Genomic DNA, 25932 nt, shown 5'->3' with positions numbered 1-25932 from the left:
CAACGGCCAGCCCCACTGCCAAGCGAGCCCCTCGGCCCATTTTCAACCGCTTCCCGATAAGCCAGCCCTGTTTGTCTCAGCGCTTGTTCAACGTTTGCAAGAGCTAACAGAGACAAAGAAGACGCAACGCGAGGCGCGTCGTCTGTCTGTCAAAGGGAACGGGCGTCCAGATTCTGCAGATATTCAGCCTAGACACCCTTGGTTGCGGTTGTCTTCTCCAAACAACCCCACGGAGCAACCATCCCACGCGCCAAGACATTCCAGCGATCTGGGGAAGCCTGAAGCCACAGCCCCTTGCTCCCTGCTCCCCGCTCCCCGCTGTTGTCGCCGGTCGCTAAGTCTTAGCGGCGTCCCCAAGCCCATCACCCCAGCCGGGCAATAAATAGCAGCGGTCAGCGGTACCCTTGACGGCACGTGGGAGCCCCCAACTGCTGTTCGCTGTTCGCTGTTCGGTCTGTCCGCTAGACATTTTGTTGTGGATGCTGTAATCACGGAAGCCGGCCTGGAACTTCCCTCTTCCAACCCCCAACCACTGTTCAATTCAGATCCTGTCCTCTCCCGCCGTCCGCCCTCGAGCATTGCATTGCCTCGCCTACGACCACGCCCGCGTCTCTGCCTACGCGACAATTGCCAGTCATGGCCGCTATCGACCCCACAAAGGTGGGAAAATACCCAGTAATCCTCAGTCCTGAGCTGCTGGGGAAGCCATCCAAGGAAACATACACAGGCATTCGGTGTAAGCGGAACCAAAAAAGACCCCTACTCTGCTGGTCTGGTTCAGCAAGGCAGCCACCCGACACAGCAGCGTGCGTTTACCACCAATCGTGCTCACAATATCTTGTTTGCAGATAACCACCGACCAACGCTCTCGTCAGACACAGCTCCGAACACAGCCCATCTCAAGAAGTCCGCCAAAGACGGTTCCTACAACATTGGCTTCGACGACAAGGGCGACAGATATCAATACAATGGCGTACGAACTGCCGAAGACAACAACTATACCCTCATATTCGATCCCACGCGCCAGGCCTTCATACTGCACCGCGTCGATTCCATGTTCCACATGAATCTGACAAGGACGCCAATGGAGAATGTGGAAACATTACGAGACAAGTTCCCCCAACTGGAGATCAAGAATGGCGGTTCATCTGCTGCCTCTGGTTCCAAGCCGCCGCCAACACAAGCGAAGGGCAAGGCGGCAGCCTCGAAAGCGGCGGCATCCAAACTCAAAGAAGACCCTCCAGCCAAGGCCAAGCCGGCAGCCAGAGGCGCCGCGGCCAAAAACACACCAGCAGCAAAGAATACGCCAGAGGCCAAGGGTAAAGGAAAGGGCAAAGTGGAAAAGAAGGGGGCGGAAGCTCTCTTTCTACCGGATCCCAACGCCGCCTCGCCCGCCGCACCATCTCTTCCCATGCCATCTGTTCCTGAGGAGAAGCGTGAAGTACCACCACCAAAGAAGAAAGTCGATGATGACGAGGATGATGAGGACGACGACGACGATGATTTTGGTCTCACAATCGAATATCCCGACGCCAAGCCCCCACCGCCTACGACTTTCCAGCCTGCTGCGTCTCTCAATAGACGCTTTTCAGAGTTTGACAAGGGCGCCTACGAAGAAGAGGAAGAGCATAATCACGAGGAAGACTTCCGGCATTTTCAGCAACTTCGCGAGGAGTCAGAGGAGGACGAGGAGTATGATTTTGAGGAGGTGGCGCCGGCTCCGAGTGCTCCGGTTTCGAGCTACGATTCTCAGCCTAGAGTGCCGGTGGAGGAGCCTGAAAAGTACACTTTTGATGCGGGCTCGTCAGATGAAGATGAGGAAGCCGAGGTGGATCCGATGCAGGGTGATTTGGAGGCGGAGCTTGAGGCAGCCTTTGGGGAGATGGATGAGAACGACAGAGGTAACGAGAGTGAGGTAAGCGAGGAGGAGTGAGCCAAATTCTGAACAGGGGTAGATTTGATTAAGATATGATGTATTTGCTTTCTTCTGGTCTTTGGTGTCTTGGTTTGGGATATTGAACTTTGGGAACTTTGTGTTGGCGGTGTCTCGGGTTTCTTGGGTAGCCAGTTTGGGAAGCGGCAGGAGTTTTGGCGAGTGTTCACATTCAGAGGACAGGCATGCTTCATCTGTTGAACATCAGTCCAGGGGTCGGTTTGGAGAAAAGAGGTAATACTGCTGATACTTTGGGCGTAGGAAAAGTTGATGGGTGGCAGTTGGGCCAAGATTGAACATGTCACCGTGGCGAACTGAGATTTGTAGTACAATACAAGAGGAATAGAGTGCATACTGTGTTTACGGACTCTGCCTGTACCAATGGCAATGCTGTACTTTGATGCTCGCTTGCCTGACATAAAATACAATGACAGCTTAAGAGACCACAAACCTCAAAACCTCCTCCCACCCGACTCCTCGCTCATGACAAACATCTAGCCTACCCGCGTAACTCCTTGCTTCATAAGATCGCCAATAACATGCCAGCTTGTTGAAAGAATAGGCTCTATGTACAACACTCAGACAAATCCACTCTCCTGCCAAAAGTCAATCACGTCTCCCAATCAATAACCACTGGGTCCTGCATCGTCCCCGCATCCAACTCCATAAAGTCCTCCTCCCTATACTCCGGCCACCCGTCCGCATCAACTTCATACCCCCGGGCCTCACACCTCGCCCGCCTGCCAACCCCCTCCCTCCCTCCGTCCCACCGTCCAGTCATCGTTGCTGACCACCCCCTCGCGGACTCCCCCAGGTACTCCACCTCCTCATCATCCAACTTCATCGGCTGGTCCTTTGTGCCCAGGCCCCCCAGCCCCAGAAACTGGAGCTCGTCCCTCTCCTCGTCCGAGTCTGGGATTGCAATAGGGGAACTGTCACCCGACGAGGACGAAGGAGGTAAGTTGCTGCCAGCCACCCCGTCCTGCTTCCTCAAAAAGCGGATGAGATGCTCGTATAGCACCCTCACCACCGACGGCGCGAAAGCATTGCCGATCTGCTTCTTGACATTGGTGTCGGAAAACTGATGCCAGCGTGGAAACCCCTGCAGCACAGCATATTCCAGATCAGTGAATTGCCTCTCCCCCAACCAGTGGTAATTCTGGCCGCCAGAGCAGGTGATCGTGTTGACCGGCTTGCTCGGATCCCAAGGGCGCTTGGGCGGGTCAAACCGATGAACGGTGGCCAGATTGTGCATCGGATGGCCGCTTTTGATACGCTTGATCGCCAACAACGCTTGGTAGGGGGTCACGACAGGCTTCAGGCCGTCGACCTCGGGTGTTTTGGAGTGGGTAGGGGGAGGAAACGGGGGAAGCTTCTCGCCTGGCCCAGCACCGATGATGACCAGCCGGCGACGGGTTTGGGCGAGGCCGTACTGGTTCAGGTGGAGGATTTTGTACCTGAGGGAGTACCCGTGCGAGGTGAAACCTTGCAGGAAGGTGTGGAAATACAGACGGAAACGATCGTGGACGAGACCGAATGTTTGCTCCACCGTGAAAACCCTGGGGCGGAGCTTCTTGATGAGGTCGGTGCAGCTGAAGAGGACAGCGATGTTCTTCTCGTCATCTTTCCCGGCGACGGTGTGAGCCGGGGACCAGAACTGACACGGAGGGGAGAGGTGGAGGATGTCCGGGTAGGAATGCTCGGGCGGGAGATCTTCGGTCACAAAGTCGGTTACCTCTTTTTGGTAGATATGCGTGCCGGGGAAATTGCGACGGAGGGACCTCGCGGCGGGCTCCCAGTGGTCGAGAGAAAACAGAAGCCGGCAACCGGAGCGCTCGATACCCCGCGAGGCGCCACCCGCACCGGCGAAAATATCCGCGGCAGTATAGCGCTGCCCGGGCTGGAGATCACTGGCCTGTTCTAACCCTTCGTCCTCGAGGTCGAGAACTAGACCGGGGCTCTCCCTGTTGGGGATGTGTGAGCCACCAGGGACAACGCCCCCTCTCCACCTGTTCACCATCTGTGCGTCCTTCACTCGGTATCGGTCATCAACCTCATCCTCGCTTAGCCTGACAAAGGCGAACTCGCAGGCGGTTTTCGTCCTCGGATGGCGGTGCTCCTCTTTCCTCCACCGGCAGACGAGAGGCCCAGACTCCTTGATCATCTCCTTGCCCAGCCGGTGATATTCGTTAGCGTTGAACCGGTAATCTGGGAAGTCGGCATTGGTCATCCGGAGATCCCTGAGCATCATCACCTGCCTGGGATCCACGTCGATGAGGGCTTGCTCCTTCCAACCCCGCTTGTCTGAGGTTTTCATCTTGGCGATCAAGCAAACCTCGTTCAGCTTCTTGGGGAGGCAGCCTTGGAAGTTCCGGCTCCTGCGGAAGCCCCAGCCGCGGAGCACGACGAAAGTTCGTTCAGGCTCGGTAATCTTCACGATGGAGAGGATACGGAGAAACTCGATTGCCTCTTGGTCCACAGAAGGTCGGAGCTCCACCGTCATGTGTGGCGTAAGAAGAAGCCCGTCGTCCAGTGTCCAGTATTGGAGAATGTCCTCATCGCTGGCTGTCGCCGTCCTTGGCCGTGAAGTTGCCGCGTTGTCGCCGGCATCTTCGGTAAGGTCGATTACCTCGTACAAGTCGCCCTCCAGTCGGCCCTCGGCCCGGTACTCCTGGTCCAACTCCTCAAAAGGGTTGACCTCGTTGCCGTACTCGTCGACTTCGAAAACATCGTCGACGTCGAATCTTTCTTCGAGAAGAAGATGACCCTCCTCAAGCTCATGCTTGATACCTGACAACGACTCATAGCCGTCGTCGTCATCAACCACGAGTGGCTGTGACACCGACCCCGGGTTGCAAATTTCGGCCATTTTTTTTGTGCGAGTAACAACAACTTGAAAATTGTGACAAGTGAGTGCTCTAAGCGGCTAAAAGTCTATGACGGCTGTTCAGCTGGGTCAGTTGAGGGTACCAAAAATGAAGCGGAGTCTTGAAACGATAGCTTACAAGTCAAAAAGGGAGCTCTGGTGCTTGATCTGCTCGTATAGCTGCTTTTGGTTGTCAGAGAAGAAAGCTCAAAGATCGGAATTGAGAAGATCGGCTGCTACTTAAAAGTCTTTTGTTTTGGGGGGGGGAAGGCAAATATATAGCGGTGCTTTCGGTCAAGGAGAGCAAACAATAAATAATTGTTGGGGTCCTATTGACTGCAAAGAAAAAGGCCCTTATCTCTTATTCACTTGATAGTGAAAGGCGCGGCACAATAAGAAGTGAATGGGAAGAAGGAGCAAGAAGGATAAGGGCAACCGCTAGCCCACTCACACATTTGCTTGCTCGACAGATACTGATCCAGAGCGGGAGCTTGGACTCCCAGATTGTGTGATAAGGAAGCGAATCTGCCAGAAATTTTCTTACCAGAGATATGGACTTGTAAAAGGCAAGGCTGCTGGCAGGGCAGTGTGCTGAGCGGTGGTGAAATGGACGCAGATGAGGATTTGGTGGGCGAAGCTGAGTGGTCAGTGATTTTGAGGGGTGGTGAGGCAGGAAGTGCTCGAGTCGCAAAGTCGTAGAATTGTATCTGGGTTGGTTCGACGACGGAGTACTCAACAGGGGTCGGCTCACTTGCTGAGTCCGTAGGGCACTTGGAGCTGGGGAGGTCAGTGATAGGGAGAGTCTCTCAGCCAATTGGACCTGGATGCTTGAATAGTGAACTTCATAGCTCCGTGAAGGAAACCCTACTGGCTCAGGGTTATTTGAACTAGTAAGAGCACCACTGCGACAGAACGTTCTGTCATAATTCCCATGATGTTGCGGAAGAGCTCGGTAGGGGGCCGGCCGCCATAAGATGGGCAGCTTCCCCACCTCCACTGTATCAAACTCATTGGGACAATCAAAGATCATGGCCATCTGCTGTGCTCTTTATCAACAAGATGTCGATATTTCCATTGTAGGGTAAAGTGAGGGTCTCAGACAAGGACAACCGGTGAGCCATCCAGCTGTGTCGAAGTGGTGGAAGTGGTTGTTGGAGCAGCGTGATATGGTCCGAGCGTCAGCAAGGGGTGGGCAATTTCCCGCTTCAGGGCAGCCACGAAAAAGAGAAGGTGTATCACAGGAAGAAGATAGATAGCTCAGATAGCCGGTCAGTATCATTACTCTATGGAAAACCATGTTCCACAACTTGTGCCGCTGCGGAATTTGAAGATAGTCGCATTCAGGGGCTGATGTTTGTCAACAGATCCAGAACTTAGTGGGTTACGTCACTGGGAAGACCAATGGGTTAGGGTTGTTTCAGCTTGAGTGGAGTGCACGGGGAAACTGTTCCCGGCTTTCCGCATGCCCCACCCAAGAAAAATAATTCCTCGCAGCCTGCAGCAATTTTGGAGCTTGAAAATTGCTTCAACTTTCTTTGCTATCCTCACCCATCCTCACCCAGTTCACGGAACTCGATGTCACACACAGCGACAATATAAATAATCTTTGAGTAAGTCACCCTCTCTATGACATTTTCCTTGTTGCCTGATGACTTTACGATATGACAAAACCTTGACTGCCGAGACTGTTTGTGCGGAGAAAATATCCATCGCTGAACAACATACAAAATCACACCTTTGTACCACTTCAATGTGTTGGCCATTTGACTAACAGATGTTGTCCAGGCTCAAACGATGTTGTATTAAGTAATTTATGACCCCCATCAAAGAGTAGAATAGTAACATGATCGATTCACCATGTCAATTTACCGTTGTTTGCCATATGATTGCTAAGCTACCCAATGCTTCAAAAGAAGGTAGCCCCAGCCAGTATCAATTGTGGGTAATCTTGGGTCTCTCTCAGGTCGGCCAGCTGATATTGGGCGGCTGGCTATTTAGCGTGGTGATTTGTCATGGCCTTGGATCTACTCACATGTCTCATTCCATCTCGTGACTTCAGCAGCTCGGGCTGGTGTGTGCTTTAGAGAGAGTAAGGGAACATTCACCACAAAGTTGATTACACACCATTTTCAAATCATAGGAAGACTATTCAGACTTTAGATGACATCTTCCTGCGCCGGATTCATGCTTCAAGGCCCAACATACGCGACACATTGGCCCCCTACTCCAGACATTTGAACCACCAGTACTCTTCTATATACCATACTCCCACCACCGGGCAAGCAGACTCAAATTCCGTCCATGGCTTTCGACGGGTATTCTCAGTGCTTCAAAGGGCTTTCCATCTTGTTACCGTGTGGAAGCCCTCGCTCCTGCCTGTATTCACAATAGAGATCCAGCTTCTACCAACAACTGGCCGAGAACTCAGGTCGATCCGATGTTTTGTACCTTATCGCTCCTGCCTAGCCACTCCTGAATGAAAGCTCTGTAGTATCAGCCACACTGTAATACCGCTAGTCTCGGCGGTAATCTGGCTGGTGAATTGGTCTCGGACGGAAAGAGCGAAGCTTTATCGGGCAAGCCACCTCACAGCAGGTGGGGCGGCCGACTTGCTCTGGGATTTACAGGACCTGTTTCTTATCGGTCTATACATCTTGAGTTCTCTCACTCCTGGAGGGGTTGTGAAAACTTCCTCCCTTTCTCTTGCCTCAGAGACTTCTCACATACCCGAGAGTGGGAATCTCGAGCACAGCAAAGCTCTATCAGGCAAACCGACCAGGCATCTCGACGAACACAAGTCTCACAAAAGCCTATCAATACATGTTGAAAACTTTATGCAAAACTCCTCGATCTCGTGCTGACCTTCTCCTCTTAGTCTTCGCAACAACTCTCACGTATCATCATCACCATGCGGACTCGCGGGGCAGCAAGACGAGCCGCCCAAGCTGCGGCAGCGGCCGAAGGCCCTCTTGTTCCAATTCTCCAGACGACCGGAGAAACTCCGACCGGCGCTGAAGACATTGCCACCCCCAAGCGCAAGTTTGAAGCGACGTTGGCTGAACCGTCGGCTACCAAGACTCCCGCGAAACGCACACGTCGGACCAAGAAGACCGCTCAGCCGATCAAAGGTGGTTGGGTTCTTCCCCATGGTATGGGTTTGGTCACGCAGAATTCAGCTGTTGCCCTTGATGTGACCGAGAAGACTTCAGTGGGCAGTGAACCCCAGCCCATTTCTGAAGACAATTCGGCAGATCAACTCCAGACGGACAAACACCCCGCCGTCCCAGATCCCGAGATCGCTTTGACGCCACCAACCTCACCTTCCGCGAGTGCTCAGCCTTCAACCAAATCTCCGTCTGAAAGAGCTGCCCCAAGAAAAGCAGCTGGCAGAAAGGCTGCCCCCAGAAAAGCAGCTCCAAAGACTGCAGCCAGACAAAAACGCATTGGCTATCGTGTCACCAAAGCCCAAGCCACTTCAAAAGAAGACAGCAAATCAGAGACATCCAGTCAGCTGGAAGTAGATGTTAAGCAAGAAGTAGCTGTCGAAACTGCCTCAAGGATCACTGAGGCAGAAACTGTTGTCGGTGACTCCGAGACTGTTGATGAGAACCTGCATGTCACACACCAAGAAGAGATCATTGGCCGGGTTACTCGTTCCCGTACTGCTGTCACCGCCCAAACAGTGGTCAAGTACGAGGAAAAGATCCCAGAGCAGACCCTTGTTGTTACCAAAAAGGAGGAAGTCGCTGAGGAAAAGACCAGCATTGTTGCGACTACTCGAAAGCTCATCATCTTCAAAGGGGCCACCTTGAAGGACAACCTCGTCATCAAAAGTCTGGGGAAGATTGTGGTGGATGCCTCACAGATTCTGAATCCCGATTACAGAACCCAAGTCAAGCGTGGCCATAACAATCCTTATGGGTTGACGCCCGGTTACAGCCCATATCCCTACAGAAGAGTCCCCACCCCCGAGGCCTGCGAAGAGGTTCACAGGATCCTGACGGAGATGCACGGGGAGGTTAAACAGCCGGACAGAATCCCCACAGCCTCTCTGGAAATTGCTGGTTGCGGTGAGGTACCTTGTGTCCTTGACGCTCTTTTACGCACACTCATCAGCGGCAATACTTTGATGGCCATGGCTGATGCAGCGATCAGAAATTTGGGGAAAGACTTTGGGATTCGTACAGAGGGGAGCGGTGCGGGTAGTATTGATTGGGAGAAGGTGCGGGTTTCATCGCCCCAAGCCCTGGCGAACTCGATCAGAATCTCTGGCAATGGCCCCAAGAAAGCTCAACACATCAAGTTAATCCTGGACAAAGTGTATGAGGAGAACCTTGAGCGCATGAAGCAGGCTGGCACTGCCGAAAACACTGACAAGGATGGCGCTCCCCCCGATCTTCTTTCGCTCGACTACATGCACGCCATGACCAAAGACCAAGCGATGGAAAAGTTTGTGAGCTTTCCTGGAATTGGCATCAAGACAGCCGCCTGCGTCTCACTCTTTTGCCTGCGCATGCCGTGCTTTGCTGTCGATACCCATGTTCATAAGTTTTGCCGCTGGCTTGGTTGGACGCCAGTCAAGGCTGACCCTGACAATGTCTTTCGCCACGGAGATTTTATGGTGCCGGACCATTTAAAATACGGGCTACACCAGTTATTTATTCGTCATGGACAGACCTGCTTCAAATGCAGGAAGAACACCAAGCCCGGCACCAAGGACTGGCTTGGGGCCCCCGATTGCCCGCTTGAACATTTGCTTGATCGAAGCAAAGACGATGCTAAGCCACCGGTGCCCAAGAAACCGAGAAAGATGAGAAAGAAAGCAGAACAGGACGAGGATTCGGAAGATTCGGTTGCTGTCAAAGGAGAGGAATTTGAAGATGAAGGCACAGACGATGAAGATGAGGAGCAGCATGGCCCAGAGCAGATGGCTGACGAGGAGGAGAAGGTCAGCAAAGAGGAGATGGCCAATGAGGAGGAGGATGAAGATGAGGAGGACGAAGAAAACGGGAAGATTGACGAGGACAATGAGGATGATGAGGAGGAGGAGGAGGATGAGGGTGAGGGTGAGGATGAGGGTGAGGGTGAGGGTGAGGGTGAGGGTGAAGGTGAGGATGAGGGTGAGGATGAGGATGAGGATGAGGATGAGGATGAGGATGAGGATGAGGGTGATGATGGTTTCAATCAAGAGGAGGAGGATGCTAATGTGGATGAAGGCATGGATCGTGTAGAAGAAGATGACGGAGAGGATGCTGACGAGGAAGAAAATGAGGACCAGGACGTTGATATGGAGGATGAGCATGAGATTTAGAAGAACGACATGGATCATGACGCTTAAGACGCAGTACGGGGTGATTGTGGCATTGCCATTAACACAGTGGTTTTCATGAACTTGCAAACGGCGAGAGAGCATTTGATTCAACCATGTTGACGCTTCTCATAGTTGCGAAAGGTTGCCGATGATATCGGTTTACAGGGAGTATAGAAACGACGGGCTCAAACTTCCAGATAGCGTATAGTTTGCCAATGATTCAGCTATACATGCAGTCAACCCAAGGTGCTCGATCTGATAAAGTGACGAAGTGCTACGGAGTAACCAAATGTTGGTGATGTTGGCAGGCACGACAGTTCAAAGGAACCCCACTAGGTCACCCACCCACTCAAGCCTCAAGCTCTTGCAGGGGTTCTAATTGTTGCCCCACCTAAAGTGCTCCACAGATGGCACGACGCGCTTGCTGTGGGATCAACTTCTCAAAGTTCGCGACTGCCCCAGAAATCCAGAAGCTGCAATCAAATCCACCCACGCACTGCAAATATTAGGCAGGTCAGCGCATTTTGCTTGCTACCTGCCCAGGGTCACGTGAAGAACCTGGCATTGCACAGATCTGCTTCCCTCAGGAAATTCCTAGAGAGATTGACCGTGGCTTCCACTGCTGGTTCTTTCTCTCTTTGACGCTGACCAGATATCCCTGGTTTTCTCCGGCGGCTTTCTTCTCTGCATGCCCCCACAACAACTTGACAGTATTAGCACCAGGTTGCCGATGGATGGTCTGCCCTGACCTAATCTTCAATAAACCACATCGGTACAGCGTTCGATTCATCGACGTTGCTCGTCGAGCCAACCGCAGCCATGGAGGGCAATCTCGAACAGACCATCATCGAATGGCACAATGATTTCGAAGACTTCCCACCCGACGCTCACCTGTGCTGCCCGAAATTAAACGACGATGATCTCACCGACTATGAGAACCTCGACTTCCCCGATGAGCCCGACGAGTCTGGCGGCGGCGCCGTGTCCGTCGAGGAAAAGAAAAAGCGAAACGAGGACTACAAGCATCGCCTCCAGATATCATACAACCTCAGCCTCCTGATGGGACTCCCGCCAGAGCGCTCGAGCACATGGCTTCCTAATTGGAAGGAGCGTGTTGAAACATACCTTACACGGTGCGACTCGTGCATACGACGCTGGCACCGAGCACGGGAACCCTTTCTGCAACGCCTCCCCGAGTAAGTAGTTATCAGGCGGACTTGAGTATCCAAAGGTTGGTTCTAATGTGCTGTAGATGCCTGCGCCCTGAGCATATCCGTGTCATGGAAACCCACCTGGACGATTTCGACAGGGGACGCATCGACCGTGGGCTGAAGGAAGCCAGAGATATACTTGAAAGGAATGGTCCGATGACAACAACGAAGTTGGTCCAGCACAGCATCTCGGCAGTCTTGGCTCTCTTTGAGGCACTCTGCAGTTGGAAGTATCTTGCGTTCAAGGATCGCATCCAGGACTTTGACTATGTTTTTGAGAACACCCAGCGTAAGAAGCCCGCCAAATTGCCTGGCGGTTTGCTTCCATCGATGACGTCCTTTCTCTTCTCCGAGTCAAAGTACAAGAGGGACTTTGCCGAGGCCGCTTGGGACCGGCGAGAACCCGAAAGCTTGAAGCAGGACGAGTGGGATTGGGCCGTATCTCCCTGGTTGACAGAGTCAATCCTGTGGGTTTCGATGAGCAGAGGGGGCAACACTCCAGATAAGATACCCAGATTCTGGCGGGGCTTTTCGAAAATACTGCGGCTGTTGGGCGAGAAACAAATTGTGAACTGGCTTCGAGCAATGGAGGTCTCGCCCAATATTTATTTTCTTGCCCTGGAGCACTTGATGACGGATTCAGACGAGGCCCTGTTGTCGGTCTTGCAAGGACTCCAAGGTCTCATGGAAAAGGCACCCAAAGCGTTTTGGGCTGCGTTTGCTCAGCTTTCGCCCAGCACCTTGGTGGAGCAAATCTTCATGAGCCCAGGCTTTCGTCCGCTCCTGAACAATTCGCTTCTGCCCGAGAGGATGGAATCGGGAGGCGACAGTGGCGACAGGGTACCGGCATTGGCTGGCTGGCTAATGGCCTTCATTCGTTCACTGCCGCAAATCCAGCGCTCAGATGCATGCGACACTGTTTTGCAGCATCTCCTGAGCACGTTTCGGCAGGATCCGTCGTGCGACCGCTCAGCACATGCTACTTGCACTCTCTCGGGCTTGGTTGCTCTCCACGAATGCTTGAAGGGCTTCTTGGACCCAGAGAACCCATTCGACACACAGACATCCCTCATCACGGTCAATCAGCTGCTGAACAAAGTACTCCAGTATGGTGAAGTCATCATTGGGGCCGCAAAGCTGAGGCCTGGGGACACATACAACATCGGTCTCTCCAAGGCCGGCATAGCCATTATTCACTCAGCTTTGGCCCTTGATGCGCGAGCCACGGAGATCGAATGGAAGGCCCTAGTTGATCGCCGGCCAGTCCAAAATATTATGAATAGGGATTCCGGGAAACTGTGGGAGTCTTTTCTTGAGATGCTCTGGCCCTCTCAGCTCGGCCATTTCGAACTGGCAGAAGCTATGCTACAAGCTACCCTGCCGCTACGTGCCATCGAGAAGTTCATCCCTAAGCGAAAGGAGAAGCTCAAGAAGGAACACGAGGTATTCAACAATCGATATCAACAACAAACAGCTGCTATTGGAAAAGTCCTGAACCGCATGACCGACTTTACGCAGTTAGAGCTAGCAAACCTGTGCTCCAGTTATGGCAAGACGATCCAAGCCATCGTGTCATCGCTCATCCATGGCGAAGAGGCAATTCGCGAAGCTGGCTTTGAGCTGATCAAGGCCATAACTGACGAAATGGTTCGCAGCGATGCCATTGAAAGGATGGTGGAGAGGCATTTCCAGCCGTTTGTGCAAGCTATCACCAATGCTGTTGAAACCATCTCGGCGTACAAGGGTGAAGGTGCACCTTGGACTCACATGATCCCCATCCTCCAGTGCAGCGACTTCGTACTGAATGGCCTTTGCGATCCATCGTCCGGTCAGTTGAGACGCAAGACCCTGACGGCCGATGAGCGGGCCGTCGTCAAGAGCTGGTGGAGAAGTGTTTGGAGGGCCATCGATCACTCGTTTAGGATGATGAGGAAGTGGCACGAGATGGTCGAGAAGAAGGTGATGGAGGACTTTTGTCGAGATGTCATGGAGCTCGCCAACAAGCTGTTTGAGCAAGATGGTGTTCTTGCCTCTGCTCTAAGCCACCAAGAGAGCAGTGAAACTGAAATCCCGACCTCAGACGCCATGAAGGATGTCCTCGAGCCGCCTCGGTTCTATTCTTTCTCGCTGGTGGACATGCTTCAGCTCCGTGATCAGTACCTTATCTCTGGTATTATCAGGATCGTCAAGCAGCTGATTACCAGAATGAAGCAGCAGGACATGGCACTGCCTCCAAACACCTTGTTACACCTGGGCAAGATGATCAAGGACGCCAAGCGATCACATGGCGCCAGGCCAGAGTATCCTACTAAGACAAATCTGACGGACGAGCAGCGCATTGAACTACTCAAGGCTCTCGGAGAGGATGCCGTGATCGAGGAGCAGTTCATGGGCATCAAACCCGGCGAGAAAGAGGCTAGAGAGCGCGCTCTCAAGCAGAGCAAGCTTGACTTCTTCAAGGCGACCTCCAAGGACTACAAAGATCCTCTGCTCAGCCTCACACCGACGTATGACAAGAACAAGTCGAAGCTGGAGCAGCTGAAGTCCGAGATAGTCAAGCCCAAGCAGCCAACAGTGCTTAGTCCAGCCGCTATTTCTGCAAAGCAGGCCTCTCTCAAGGAGGCGCGAGCTAGGGAGAAGGCCGAGAAGGCCAAGCGTGACGCCGAAGCTATTGCCAAGGCCAGAGCTTTGCGTGCGCCGACAAAGATTGTGGCAGGTGAAGGCTCTGGTTTGCAAGGCATCGCTGGTGCAAAGGGCAAAGACCATGCCCCGGCGTTGAAGGACGAAATCATGGTTGGGTCGTCTTCGGAGGACGAGGACGAGTCGGATGATGATGATGATGATGAGGTGATTGTTCTCAAGGCCAAGAAGGCGAACAAGACCTTGAGCGAGGCTGATCAACGTCGTCTTGAGCTCTTGATGGCGAAGAACCGCGGACCTGTGAAGAAGGTCAAGCTCATGCGGTCTGCCAAGGATATGCGTGCTCGTTTGATCCCCCCGATGGACACACTTCACCTTGCGATTCTTGAATGGGATATTTTTCATGAAGGGAATGACCCTCCAAATGGGTATCGCTGTGCGGAAGTCTCCAACACGTACAACGATCCCGTCAGCTACAAGCAAACGTTTTTCCCCCTGCTCATCAATGAAGCCTGGCGGTCGTTCGTGACGGCCAAGGATGAAACTACCTCGAAGCAATTTGGGATCAAGGTTTTGAGTCGTATGGCGGTTGACAAGTTTGTCGAGGTCACGGCTTCGGTGCCTGCTGCGGTTTCCAAAGACCGTGGTCTCTCGGAAGGCGACATTGTGTTGATGTCAAGAGGAGAGGATCCCTTGAACCAACCGGAGGAGTTGCATTGTCTTTCTCGTATCTGGAAGACAACCTACAAGAAAGACATCGTCGAGGTTGTCTATCGGCTGAATGGTAGGGGAAATCCAATCCATCAGGCCCTTGTTCCGGGTAGCGAGTTCTCGGTGGTCAAGATCACCAACATGACCACAATCGAGCGCGAATATGCTGCTCTGGAAAGCTTGCAGTACTATGACTTGATGGATGAGGTTCTCAAGGCTGAGCCGTCGCCGATGCTCAACTTTGGCGATCAGGCTATCAAAGGGGTGATGGACAACTACCAACTCAATCTTGGGCAAGCAAAGGCCATCTTGAATGCGAAGGAGAATGATGGGTTTACTTTGGTACAGGGCCCTCCGGGTACGGGCAAGACTAAAACCATTGTCGCCATGGTTGGCTGCCTGTTGTCGAACTCCCTCAAGGGTTCCAATGGTGCCGTCAGCATCCCCCGGCCGGGACTCACGGCAAAACCCACCACAGCCCCGGCCAGGAAGCTGCTTGTCTGTGCCCCCAGTAACGCAGCCGTGGATGAGCTGGTCCTGCGTCTCAAGCAGGGCGTAAAGACAATGAACGGAACCCACCACAAGATCGAGGTGCTGCGTCTCGGTCGAACTGACGCTATCAACGCTGGTGTTAAAGACGTGACCCTGGATGAGCAAGTCAAGGCACGGATGGAAGCGGTGATCAACAGCAGTGGACCCAGCGACCGCGAGCAAATGCACAAGGAAGCTGGCGAGATCAAGGTCAAACTCTCCGAGCTTCGGCCAAAGCTTGATGCTGCTCAAGCTGCCGATGATCATCAGTTGATGAACAAGCTGAAGAGAGAGTACGACGACCTGATGAAACGCCGTGCCCACATCGGAGCTCGCATCGAGGCCGATAAGAGCAGTGGAAACACGTTCCAACGTGAGGTCGAGATCAAGCGCCGACAGGTTCAGCAAGAAATTCTCGACAAAGCTCAGGTCTTGTGTGCCACACTGAGCGGTAGCGGCCACGAGATGTTCAAGAATCTCAATGTCGAGTTTGAGACGGTCATCATTGATGAGGCGGCCCAATGTGTGGAGCTTAGTGCACTCATTCCGCTCAAGTATGGCTGCTCAAAATGCATTCTGGTCGGTGATCCCAAGCAGCTGCCGCCTACCGTTCTCTCTCAGTCTGCTGCTAGATACGGCTACGACCAGAGCTTGTTCGTCCGCATGCAAAAGAACCACGCCAAAGATGTCCACCTGCTCGACATGCAGTATCGCATGCACCCCGAAATCAGCAGGTTCCCAAGCAAGGAGTTTTACGAAGGGCTGCTCCAAGACGGCGCCGACATGGCAGGCTTGCGTCTCCAGCCGTGGCACCAGAGCGTCTATCTTGGCCCTTACCGGTTCTTTGATGTCAAGGGTTCGCAATCGCGTGGGCCTAAAAACCAGTCCCTGGTTAACGAGGAAGAGCTCAAGGTTGCTATGAAACTGTACCAGCGCTTCCGCTCTGACTACAGCAACGTCGATGCCAGAGGCAAGATCGGCATCATTACTCCCTACAAGGCTCAGCTTCACAGATTGCGACAGAGGTTCACCGACAAGTATGGTGAGGGCATTACAGAGGAGATCGAGTTCAACACTACCGATGCGTTCCAGGGTCGTGAGTGTGAGATCATCATCTTCTCTTGCGTTCGCGCCAGCCCGACTGGTGGTATCGGTTTCATGACTGATATTCGCCGCATGAACGTCGGTCTGACACGTGCCAAGTCATCCCTGTGGATTTTGGGTGACTCCCGGGCGCTTCAGCAGGGTGAATACTGGAATAAGCTCATTGAGGACGCCAAGGAGCGTGACCGGTACACCACCGGTAACATTCTGGCCATGCTGGACAGCCGTGGTCCGCAGTTGCCAGCTGCCGCCTTTAAACAGCTGGGTGCCCCCCCTCCTGCACCATCTCGCCCACGCCCAACCGAAGATGTTGAGATGCCTGATGCGCCTTCTTCTAATGTGGAGATGCCTGATGTGCCTCCAGCCAACCTGCCATATCGTCGCCCAAGCGGTCCTCGTGATGACATGCCGCCCACTATCCAGCCAACGGTTGGATCAACAGGAAAGAAGCGGGCGCGCGATAGCAACGACGACGGCCGCCCGTCCAAAAAGGTGAATATCGACATGGAACGAAACGAAGAATCAAGAACGCAGACGACTGACACTCTACAATTAGATTCAACAGAACGCGAATGCGGCGCGTCACAATATGAATGCCGCTCCACCAGTCATGCCGAGAGCAGCCACGGTGAAGCCACCCATCGACCCGTCAGCTATGGAGGTGTTGGGCCTGGCGCCCCCGGAGAGGGCACCTGCGGCTCAACCTCCACGTCCGCAGCAATGGGGTCAGCAGCCTCAGGTGGCGAATGGGCCGGGACCAGGACAGGGCCCGAGACCGAACGGGCCGCCTAATGGACAGGGCCAGAGGCCTAGTGTACCCCCGCCCGGATCTAGGGTAAGTCACAGATGTGTCCTGCCAGTTCAGGGGAGTGCTGATGAATGAAATAGGGACCGGTACCGCCAGCACGCAAGCCAGCGAGCGACCCCTTTATTAGGCGGAAACCAGGGCCAAGACGTTAACCGAGAGACGTGTGGCCCATGATACGTTTGGAGATAGTGGGAGGGCGTGTTTGACGTTTAAAACCGACTTTATGCGTCCTCCGGTCACGGCAAATATCGGTTTTTTTTTGGTTTTTTTATGGTTTATATACTATGCTCATCAGTGGGAAGGCCTTGCGTATTTTCATGGCTAAACAAAGGCATTTGGTGGCATTGGTTGGCCACAGCCATGGAGCGGGGGTTAACCATGAAGATTTCATGCTTAGATATTTGTAGAAGCGACCATAGAGGGTTTATGCCATGGCTCCGGGGCTGGGGCTCTAGTTTTAGAGTGGGGAGATGGTTGCTTGAGGTGAGGGTTGAGAGGGCTCGTGAGATGGCTACGTGGGGCGAGGTGAGGGCTTTGGGTGCAACAACGTGGCTGCTGCACAAATCGTGATTGTACTCGATGTCAACCTGGCATTGATGAGATTCGAACCTCGGACACACCATCATGGATGCTACGGCTCCGCTTGTTCATCGACAGGCATGCTATACAGCACGATGGATCCCCCCTCCTTCTTCTTTTCCCCATCATGGGAACCTTCTTCCCAGATTTACTGGGACTGATGCCAATGTTTACCACCTTCTAGCGAACGGTGCTGGCCCGGTCGACGTTGTTGACAGTGGATTCCATTGCCAAGATCACCGATCCGCCGGTTGATGATCGACCAGAAGCTTATTTTATGGAGATGAGATGGGAGAAGCTGCTTTATTGGTAGATATTCTCCGACTGTGTGGGCTTGGCAGGACGGGGGGGCTTGGCGTTGATATGACGAGGACGTTGAAGACGTTGGGGAAGTGCAGGAGATGCAGTTAGCCTGCAGAAAATTGGTACGGCGTGTTTTATTTTGAATCTGAAACAGATCGTCTTTGCATATGTATGTGAGTCGGGGTGCATGATACGTGCTGGAGGACTGGGAGGACTGGCCGGGCATTGCGGGAAGGCAACCAGTGATGCCACGCATACCAGTTGCTATCTGAGGGGAGGTGTTGTTGAAGAGAGAAGGACGCCTCGGGTACACAAGTTGCGAGAGCTCAGCTGGAGATATGGTAGCGCATATCTGATGTCGGGGGTTGTTTTCCCGAATCGAAACAGAGATCGTCAGTAGGTCGTGTGGACGCGCTGGGAGGGGGCGAGGGGCCCAAGTCTTTCGGGAGCTAGCGCAGGGGTTTGGGAACCGGGGCGGAGCGTTGAACCTTGGATCGGGGCTGCCTCGGCAGGTTGGGGATGTTGTTTGTTGTTGCTTTGCCATGCTGGTCATTCTGGGAGCGAATGTTTGAGGTTCGGCTGAGGTGAACACACTGTGGAAGCAGGCGTGCAGAATCTGCCGGGTTTGTCGGGACGGGGTGCGATTATTTCTAGCATGAGAGATGGGATATTACCTAAGAGACGCTGGTTATCAGCTAGCTCGGGTTTACTCGCGAGCGCTCAGACGGTGATGACTGCTGGGGAGCTTGCCACGCTCAGATGACGCTTTTCTCATGCGCGTTGCTTGGGACTAGGGGAGCTTAGTAGAAGGAAATGTTTGTTTGGAGTTGAGATCGTGGAGGGGGAGTGGGCGATTACTTGGTTAATAGTCGACTCATCTCGCATGTTGGGAAGGGTGAGTTGATTCCCTCCTTTGTTTCTATATGTCTTCATGCCCTGACGGGACTTGTTCGCATCCGTTCGTCTTCCCTTGCGGCAAATATGGTGCAGAGTCTCTAGCAGTTTTGATGATTTGATGACAAAAGTTATTTCTGGAGACATTATTTTCTTTTTTGGTTTCCTTTTTGACAAGAAGGGGCCATTGCCCTGGTTAATACCGTACCCCTTATCCGATATTTGAGGGACCGAGAGCTGGGTTTTGGAGAGGTCTGCCTACCTCCCCAGTGAGTGACCCCGGAGACACCTTCCGTAGATGACTAACATGGATCGCAGTCAATAATTATCAAGCACGTTCGTCATCATGTCTTCGGAAAACATTGGCGGGATACGAGTGCAGAGGGAGACTGTCATTGTGGTGGAAGACAGTTCCCATCTGCTCAACAGGCGAGGCGGCTCTCTGGAGACCACCATCCATTCAAACGAGCTGGAAGAAATGGACAGCCAAATATCCCAGTACAGCCGGCCCAAGACCTTCCGTAGGCTTTCGAATGCTTCGAGCATTCTCACCGACATTTTCCGCCCAGACACCGACGAGGACGTCATTCGGCGCAAGATCAAAAGGGCGAACGACAGAGATAGCTCGAGGGCCCTGATTGAGTTTCTCCGCAACACCTCGCCGCCACCCCAGAATTACATGTCCATTCCTGACACGGTTGAGTCTCCACCTGTCACGACGAAGAAGAGACGTCCATTTTGGTCATTTTGGAAGAAGAGGGTCAAGAGAGGAAAGAAGAAGGACGGGAGGCCCGCATCTGGTGGCGTAATTCGGCTGCCAGATACAGCTGTTGCTGGAACAACTACTGGTGGTTATCGCCACATCGCCATATCGATACCTATTGAGTACGACCATCTTGATGAGCCTACCCAAGAGCCCAGCCCGCCGCCTTCAGATGACGAACGGGCTGGCACTGTCACGATTCTGCCGCCAGTAGAAGAAGAGAAGGGTGAGTCTAGCGAATCGGTTGTTTCAGGCACCACCAACGACAGTACAAGTGCCAACAGTGAGGGGTTGTTCCCGATGCTCCCGTCGCCAGAGTCGCCAATGGAAAGGCTCTCTACTGACCGCGTGCTCTCGGCCGCAGGACCCATAGCACAGGGGGGGACTGGGAGCCGGACACAATCTCGGCCACCCTCGCGGATGGCAAACTCTTCGGTCGGTGCCCACAGCATGATTACTATCCCTTCCCCCCATGGGCTGACACCGCTCCCAAAAGGCTCGATATCAGATTTCGCTCCAGTAGATGTCGTCACTGTCGACACTCGACCTCATACCGTCATGAGCAGTCCTCGAAGTCCCGCAGATGAGCACCCTGCCATGGGCATCAAACGTGATAACACCGTCACCGCTCATAGCTCCAATATGTTCCTTCGACAACACACGCTGGCTGCTATCCAAGACCCCCTGGATGCGGAACAAAGCGACAGAGAGGACATTCCGTCGACGAGACACTGCACACCTATGAGCCCTCACCCTCTGTCATTCCAATCGAGGGCCGCTTCGATCTTTCCGCCTCTAGAACCTTTCTCGCCGTTATCACCCAAACCGAAACCCTCTTGCACTTTCCGTATCACACCCATCATGACCGTTGTTGATGTGCAGCCAGTCTCAGCACGCCAGTCACCAGCTCCTCGTTTGAAGGAGCAGCGCAGTCTTGTCAGCAAAAAAAGCACTGTTTTCCCTCTCCACAGCACCCCTGAGATTCACATCACCGGCTCCGACACGTCCCCCCACTCTCAACATCATGGACGAAAAGTCCGCCATATGCCCAGCTTCTCCGACATGCGAAGCACGACTTCTATTGAACATCTCATTCTCGCGCGACACTCGAGTTTCGTTCCAACAGTTTCAACAAGCACCTCCTATAGCACCCTCCCTACCCGACCACCAACGGCTTGTTCATTCCGTCGTCCCTCTCCAGCAGCCGTCCCCCGGTCAGAGTCCCACCAGAACCTCCTACGTCAATACGAAGAACTCCGCTACACCCACAACCACGAAATTGAACTTTTGGTTCAACGCCTCGACAGATTAGAATCGGTCAACAACCGCTGGCTCAACACCCTCATCCCCCTGATCGAGCGCCTGGCCCGCCGGTTACCCTCTTCCAGATCAACATTGAGCACCTACAAAAGCACAAGCGACATCGCCCCGGGGGACGCCACGCCCAGAATCACCACCACCACCACCACCACCAGCACAAGGAGGAAACACTACTCCTGCCCTCAACACCGCAACCCCTGCCCTCAACACCGCAACCCCTGCCCTCAACACCACAACCCCTACCCTCGCCACCGTATCTCCTCAGAGGCCTCCACAAACGACAGTGACTCCCTTGACTACCGACGCCTCTCCCACTCCAACCCACCCATCCCGGCGGGTTATCATTCCCGGTACTACGAGCCGCCACAGACAAGGAATACCTCTGATGTGAGCTCGCATTATTGGGATCCGAGTAATGATGACCTGTTGCTGCACTCGTACAGTCAGGGGGGGCAGGAGGTGGCGGTTGATCGGTTGCCGTCACGGCATGCGGGGGTGTCGTTGCTGGGAGGGGACTTTGGGGCAATGTTTACGAGGCGCGTTAGGGAGGTTGAACAGAGACAAGAGGAAGAGAGGGGTGGGGAAAGCGGTCTGGGGAAGAGGGAGTGGCCTTGGCCGGGGATGTCGCAGCTGAGTGGGATGGAGACGCTGGAGCCGGTGATGAGGGGGTTGGTTGAGGAGATTGGAGCTGGAGAGGAGGGGGAGTTGAGAGAGGTGGAGGATCCTCTTGGGGGGCACAGGTGATGGTGGATAGGGGAAAGGGGATAAAGACTATATTTTATGTGTCATGTGATGGAGTTATGAGCTTTAGAAGTAAACGATTTTGGAATCAATTGGATTGTTTACATGGCACGCTCTCAGAGGGTGGTTGTCTCCAGTCTTGACCGAGTATAACAACACCCAACCCCAGAGCTGTGTCCGGTGACTCGCTTGGGACACCGCATCACAGGTGCCATTCCAGGTGCCACCAGTACCTGGCCGTCCAGTGTCCCCCTGCCTGCAGGTCTTGTGCCATTTGTCTCGGTGCCGGGAAGATTGTGGTCGATGCCTAGCGGATTCTGAATCCTGATTAGGCTGCTGAGCTACCGAAAGACGCCTTCGGAGACCGAGTCCAGGAGGTTCTTGAGCCAGAGCTTGAGGTTTTGCAGATGGAAAGGGGGTCCAAGATAATGTGGTGGATGGAGAGGGTCTTAGTGGCGCTGGTCGGCTTCCTCCGGTCATTGGATTCTCGACTGAACGAGATAGTAAAGGAGGTGGTAGAAGAGTTTGGACCGTGTACCTAGCCATGGGGCATAGGAAGGGTTGAAGAATGGGCTCGATGAATAGGGGTGGTGGGAAGATATCTACTCCGTTGAATCTCAGATATAGACAATTTTCGTAATGAATAACAGGGCTGTCTATACTGTAATTAATGAACCATTCCAGGATGCGCGAAGCATGCATATACATCGTGATCCCATCCAGATAACTACCGACATGTGATGCGGTAAGGCAGTTTCAATGTTCAAACCGATCGAGTCTTCCAACGTGAAATATGCTCGCAAAGAGCAGGCTGGCTATTGGGGAAGGAGCTCTGGAAGAGCAACTCATCACAAGACAAACCGGCTGTTCACAGCAGAGAGCTATCCAAGAGGAAGAGGTAAAGGGGACGGGGATGGAAGCGGTGGAGGGATGCTTTCGATCCTTGGGCCATTGATGTGCAGACTGAAGTGAGGGAGGTAAACAGGCAGTTGGAAGCACGCAATAGGGTCATGAAAAGCTTTCAAGACGGGCTTGCCAGGCTCGGTAATGCGAAGGGCAGTGGGATAAGGGACATCTTCTGTTGAGTGGCCATATTAGGAAAGATGATACCATTGCGATCTGTTGCCATCGCAGAGAATTACAGGTCAAAGTTGTTTGATACTACTGTAACTGGCTACTTGGTCATTAGAGAGATACACGCTAATAACAAGTGGGTTGTCTTATAACAGTGCAATTAACGCACAGCTGGTGATGGAGAGTTTTGGTGAGATGCCCACAGAAGAATAGGTGCCGATTCTGTGCTGCCAGTCTATATTTTGTACCCATCTGCCAACCGCATCAACAGGTTATATTTCGAGTTACCCCCGGGCTGCTTGCAATGCCCCTTCAGTATTTAAAGAGCCATAGTTGACACACTGCCTTGATGAGTATGTCGGCGTTGACGACTTTCACCTCAACATGATCCGGTAAAATCTTGGCAGGGGTTCAGATCGAGCCGCCTCATCCAACGGCTTCAACCGCCCATTGAATGACGCACATGGCTTTGTTGGCAACCTCACCCCATCAGGAATCCATTCACAAACCATCACCATCCCAACACTCTTCCCATCAGTATCACCAAACTTGTCGCCATGTCCAAACCTTGGATCCTCCTCACCCCCTCAACCCGCGGCATCTCCCACTCCCTCCTCCACCACCTCCTCCGCACCACCCCCTCCACAATCCCCATCCTAACCACCACCCGCTCCCCCAACCTCCCCCCCTCCTATCCCAAATCAGACCGCCTCCACGTCGTAAACCTAGACGTAAAAGATGAATCAGCCATCCAATCCGCCGCCGAAAAAGCCCGGGAGCTGTTCCCGCCCAAAACCCACCACCTCCACCTGGCCCTCACCCTCCCCGGCATCCTCCTCAACCCCCCCGAGAAATCCATCTCCCAAATCACCGAGCCCAGCCTCCTCGAAACGCTGAGGGTAAACACCCTCGGCCCAGTCCTCTTAATGAAGCACTTCGTCCCTTTTCTCCCAAAGAGATCCGCCTCTCTCGAGCCCACAGAAGGTCTACCGCCCCACGCAACTTGGTTCGTCCTCCCCCTTATCCCGTAACCTCAATCTCTTTCTTAAACAGGCGTGGCAGGTTGTCTGTCTCGGCGCGAGTAGGCAGCATGACCGACAACCGCCTCGGAGGCTGGTACTCCTACCGTCTTTCCAAATCAGCCCTCAACTCGGCCGTCAAAACCCTCGACCTCGAGCTCCAGCAAAAGTCAGCCTCCAAATGCATGGCGGTAGGCTACCACCCGGGCACCGTCAAGACCGACCTCTCCCGCGGATTTTGGTCCGGCGTCCCCGAAGCAAACCTCTTGTCCCCAGACGACGCAGCCGAAAAGCTCTGGAACGTGATCACTTCCTTAAACCCATCACAGCGAGGCAAAATCTGGGACTGGAAAGGAGAGGAGGTGCCCCCTTGATGTGTGGTAGTAAATCGAGATACGCTTTGATAGAAACAAAAACTGCCTGAGCTTGTGCTTTTGTGTAATACCTCCATACAGCGCCCCAAGCAGCGCTTAGCTAGAAGCAGTACGTCTATACATGAGAAAAGTAACCAGCGACAAACGGCTCGCTTGTTGTTGGATGCCACGAAACAGAAACTTAAAGAGCGACATCCTGAAAGGACGCTCCGTCACCTGGGGATTTCTTTCCCGCGTCTTTCTCTCCTCCTTTCTCGTCGGCGCTACTGCTGCCTTTTCTGTCCTCGCCTTTATTACTCCCATCATCATCATCATCATCATCGTCGTCGTCGTCGTCGTCGTTGTTGTTGTTGTCACCTTCTTCAACAGTGGGTTGCTTGGGGTGTGAAGGGAGCTCTTTATGATCTTGCTCCCCCGACAGCGCCTTGTACCCGGGCTCCGCATCGTTCTCCTCATCCTTTCCAGCATCACCCTCCTGGTCTTCTTCGCCATCACTGGAGCCAGACTCAACACCACCTCCCTGTTCCTTCGCCTCCTCTCCAGAGGGCACACCGGTCGTCGCCACGGCAGGTTCAGCAGCCGGTGGCTGAGGAGGCAAATCCTTCTGCTGCTGTGGCTCAGGCTGCTTCGGCACCGGGCTCGGCGCCGTCACCGAGAGGGGCGTCTCGTAACTCCCTGGCCCAACCCTCGCGGCATCCAAATAAAACTTGGTCACCCCCAAAATCCTCCCTCCTCTCTCGCAAGCATCCACCCACTCGGGCCTCACGACCGGGATATTCATCTCGTTGGCCTTCTCCCACTGTATTCCCCTGCCCTCCGTGGTAACAAAGTGCGTGGTGTCTATCCTAACCCCATCCACAATCTTGGCCCCGATCCTTTCCACCGCCGCCGTCAACCCCTCCTTCACCACCGCGGGGAGAATGCCCAACGTGATGGTGATACCGCTCAAATCAGTCATCTTATGCGTCCGGACCGTCACGCGCTGACTGGCAAACGTCCCGGCCGTGGTGCGAAGGACGAGGTGGAAGGTGTACTCGGTGTCGACCGCCAGGCCGCTGATCTTGGTAGAATGCATTTCGAGGGGCTTGGGGATGTTGCCGGCTTTCTGGCCGTTCCGGTAGAGAGCCAGCGAGATTAAATCGGCAGTAGCGAGGTGGATAGGATCCCATTCTAGAACAACACTGGTCTGGGTCGCGTTGCGGCAGCGGAGGACGGGTGGGGAGGGCGCGTCGGCGCCGAAGGAGGAGAGGATCGAGTCTTGGAGAGAACGGAAGGCGCGCTCGGCGTGGGCTTCGGAGGCCTTGTTGCGCGCAACGTTGATGTCGACTATGGAGCCGGAGGAGATGTCGGGAGGAAGAAGAATGGAGGGGAATTCGATCTTGGGGTATGGGTCAGCTCGGGAACTGGGGAGTAGGAGGGTTGCAGAAGGCGTGGTAAGTACCAGTCGCTTGTCAGGGGTCAGAAGGACAGTGACGCCGGCGTCGACCTTGCCGACTGTGAGAGAGACAAGCATGATTGCGGCTTGTGAGTTACTTGCACGCGGGGAGATAATAGACTGGCGTAGTGTTGTATCTGAAGCTATACGGCTTCCAATCGCGGGCGGCTTGTAATGCTGGGATGCCTCGGACGACGATGTTGCGATTGAGGTTTGGGGAAGCTCTGGAAGCTCCAGGCGGACTTGCATAAGTGTCGTCGAGTTCCACCTTTGACGTTCATATTGACGCTAAGCCCCAAAAGCTCACCTTGTGGC

General features: G+C 53.7%; 7 protein-coding genes across 7 annotated transcripts; 5 read left to right on the top strand and 2 right to left on the bottom strand.

The window, feature by feature from the left end:
* The first annotated feature begins 12 nt into the window (after positions 1-12).
* On the top strand, positions 13-2301 carry QC763_119450 (uncharacterized protein). The gene is made up of 2 exons (XM_062908533.1): positions 13-736; positions 849-2301. The coding sequence occupies exons 1-2, from the start codon at positions 637-639 to the stop codon at positions 1931-1933; spliced, it is 1185 nt and encodes a 394-aa protein (XP_062771641.1). The 5' UTR covers positions 13-636; the 3' UTR covers positions 1934-2301.
* Positions 2302-2543: 242 nt separating this feature from the next.
* QC763_119440 (uncharacterized protein) lies at positions 2544-5645 on the bottom strand (the record flags this gene model as incomplete). Its single annotated transcript, XM_062908532.1, has 3 exons — positions 2544-4825; positions 5344-5576; positions 5620-5645. The coding sequence occupies 3 exons, from the start codon at positions 5643-5645 to the stop codon at positions 2544-2546; spliced, it is 2541 nt and encodes an 846-aa protein (XP_062771640.1).
* A 2062-nt stretch (positions 5646-7707) lies between these two features.
* QC763_119430 (uncharacterized protein) lies at positions 7708-10110 on the top strand (the record flags this gene model as incomplete). Its single annotated transcript, XM_062908531.1, has 1 exon — positions 7708-10110. One exon carries the CDS (start codon positions 7708-7710, stop codon positions 10108-10110), a length of 2403 nt encoding a protein of 800 aa, XP_062771639.1.
* Positions 10111-10582: 472 nt separating this feature from the next.
* On the top strand, positions 10583-17267 carry SEN1 (DEAD-box type RNA helicase; the record flags this gene model as incomplete). The annotated part of the gene is made up of 4 exons (XM_062908530.1): positions 10583-11306; positions 11363-16799; positions 16864-17142; positions 17196-17267. The coding sequence occupies exons 1-4, from the start codon at positions 10930-10932 to the stop codon at positions 17265-17267; spliced, it is 6165 nt and encodes a 2054-aa protein (XP_062771638.1). The 5' UTR covers positions 10583-10929.
* Positions 17268-18880: 1613 nt separating this feature from the next.
* Positions 18881-21718, top strand: QC763_119410 (uncharacterized protein; the record flags this gene model as incomplete). The annotated part of the gene is made up of 2 exons (XM_062908529.1): positions 18881-18892; positions 19274-21718. The coding sequence occupies 2 exons, from the start codon at positions 18881-18883 to the stop codon at positions 21716-21718; spliced, it is 2457 nt and encodes an 818-aa protein (XP_062771637.1).
* Positions 21719-23017: 1299 nt separating this feature from the next.
* On the top strand, positions 23018-24331 carry QC763_119400 (uncharacterized protein). The gene is made up of 2 exons (XM_062908528.1): positions 23018-23795; positions 23852-24331. Exons 1-2 carry the CDS (start codon positions 23347-23349, stop codon positions 24180-24182), a joined length of 780 nt encoding a protein of 259 aa, XP_062771636.1. The 5' UTR covers positions 23018-23346; the 3' UTR covers positions 24183-24331.
* On the bottom strand, positions 23063-25866 carry QC763_119390 (uncharacterized protein; the record flags this gene model as incomplete). The annotated part of the gene is made up of 2 exons (XM_062908527.1): positions 23063-25560; positions 25624-25866. The coding sequence occupies 2 exons, from the start codon at positions 25864-25866 to the stop codon at positions 24364-24366; spliced, it is 1440 nt and encodes a 479-aa protein (XP_062771635.1). The 3' UTR covers positions 23063-24363.
* Between the last annotated feature and the right edge of the window lie 66 nt (positions 25867-25932).

Source organism: Podospora pseudopauciseta, chromosome 1 (assembly GCF_035222475.1).
Source record: "Podospora pseudopauciseta strain CBS 411.78 chromosome 1, whole genome shotgun sequence".
Lineage (NCBI taxonomy): Eukaryota > Fungi > Ascomycota > Sordariomycetes > Sordariales > Podosporaceae > Podospora > Podospora pseudopauciseta.
Note: the sequence above shows the minus strand (reverse complement) of the source record. Positions and strands in the feature narration are given on the sequence as shown.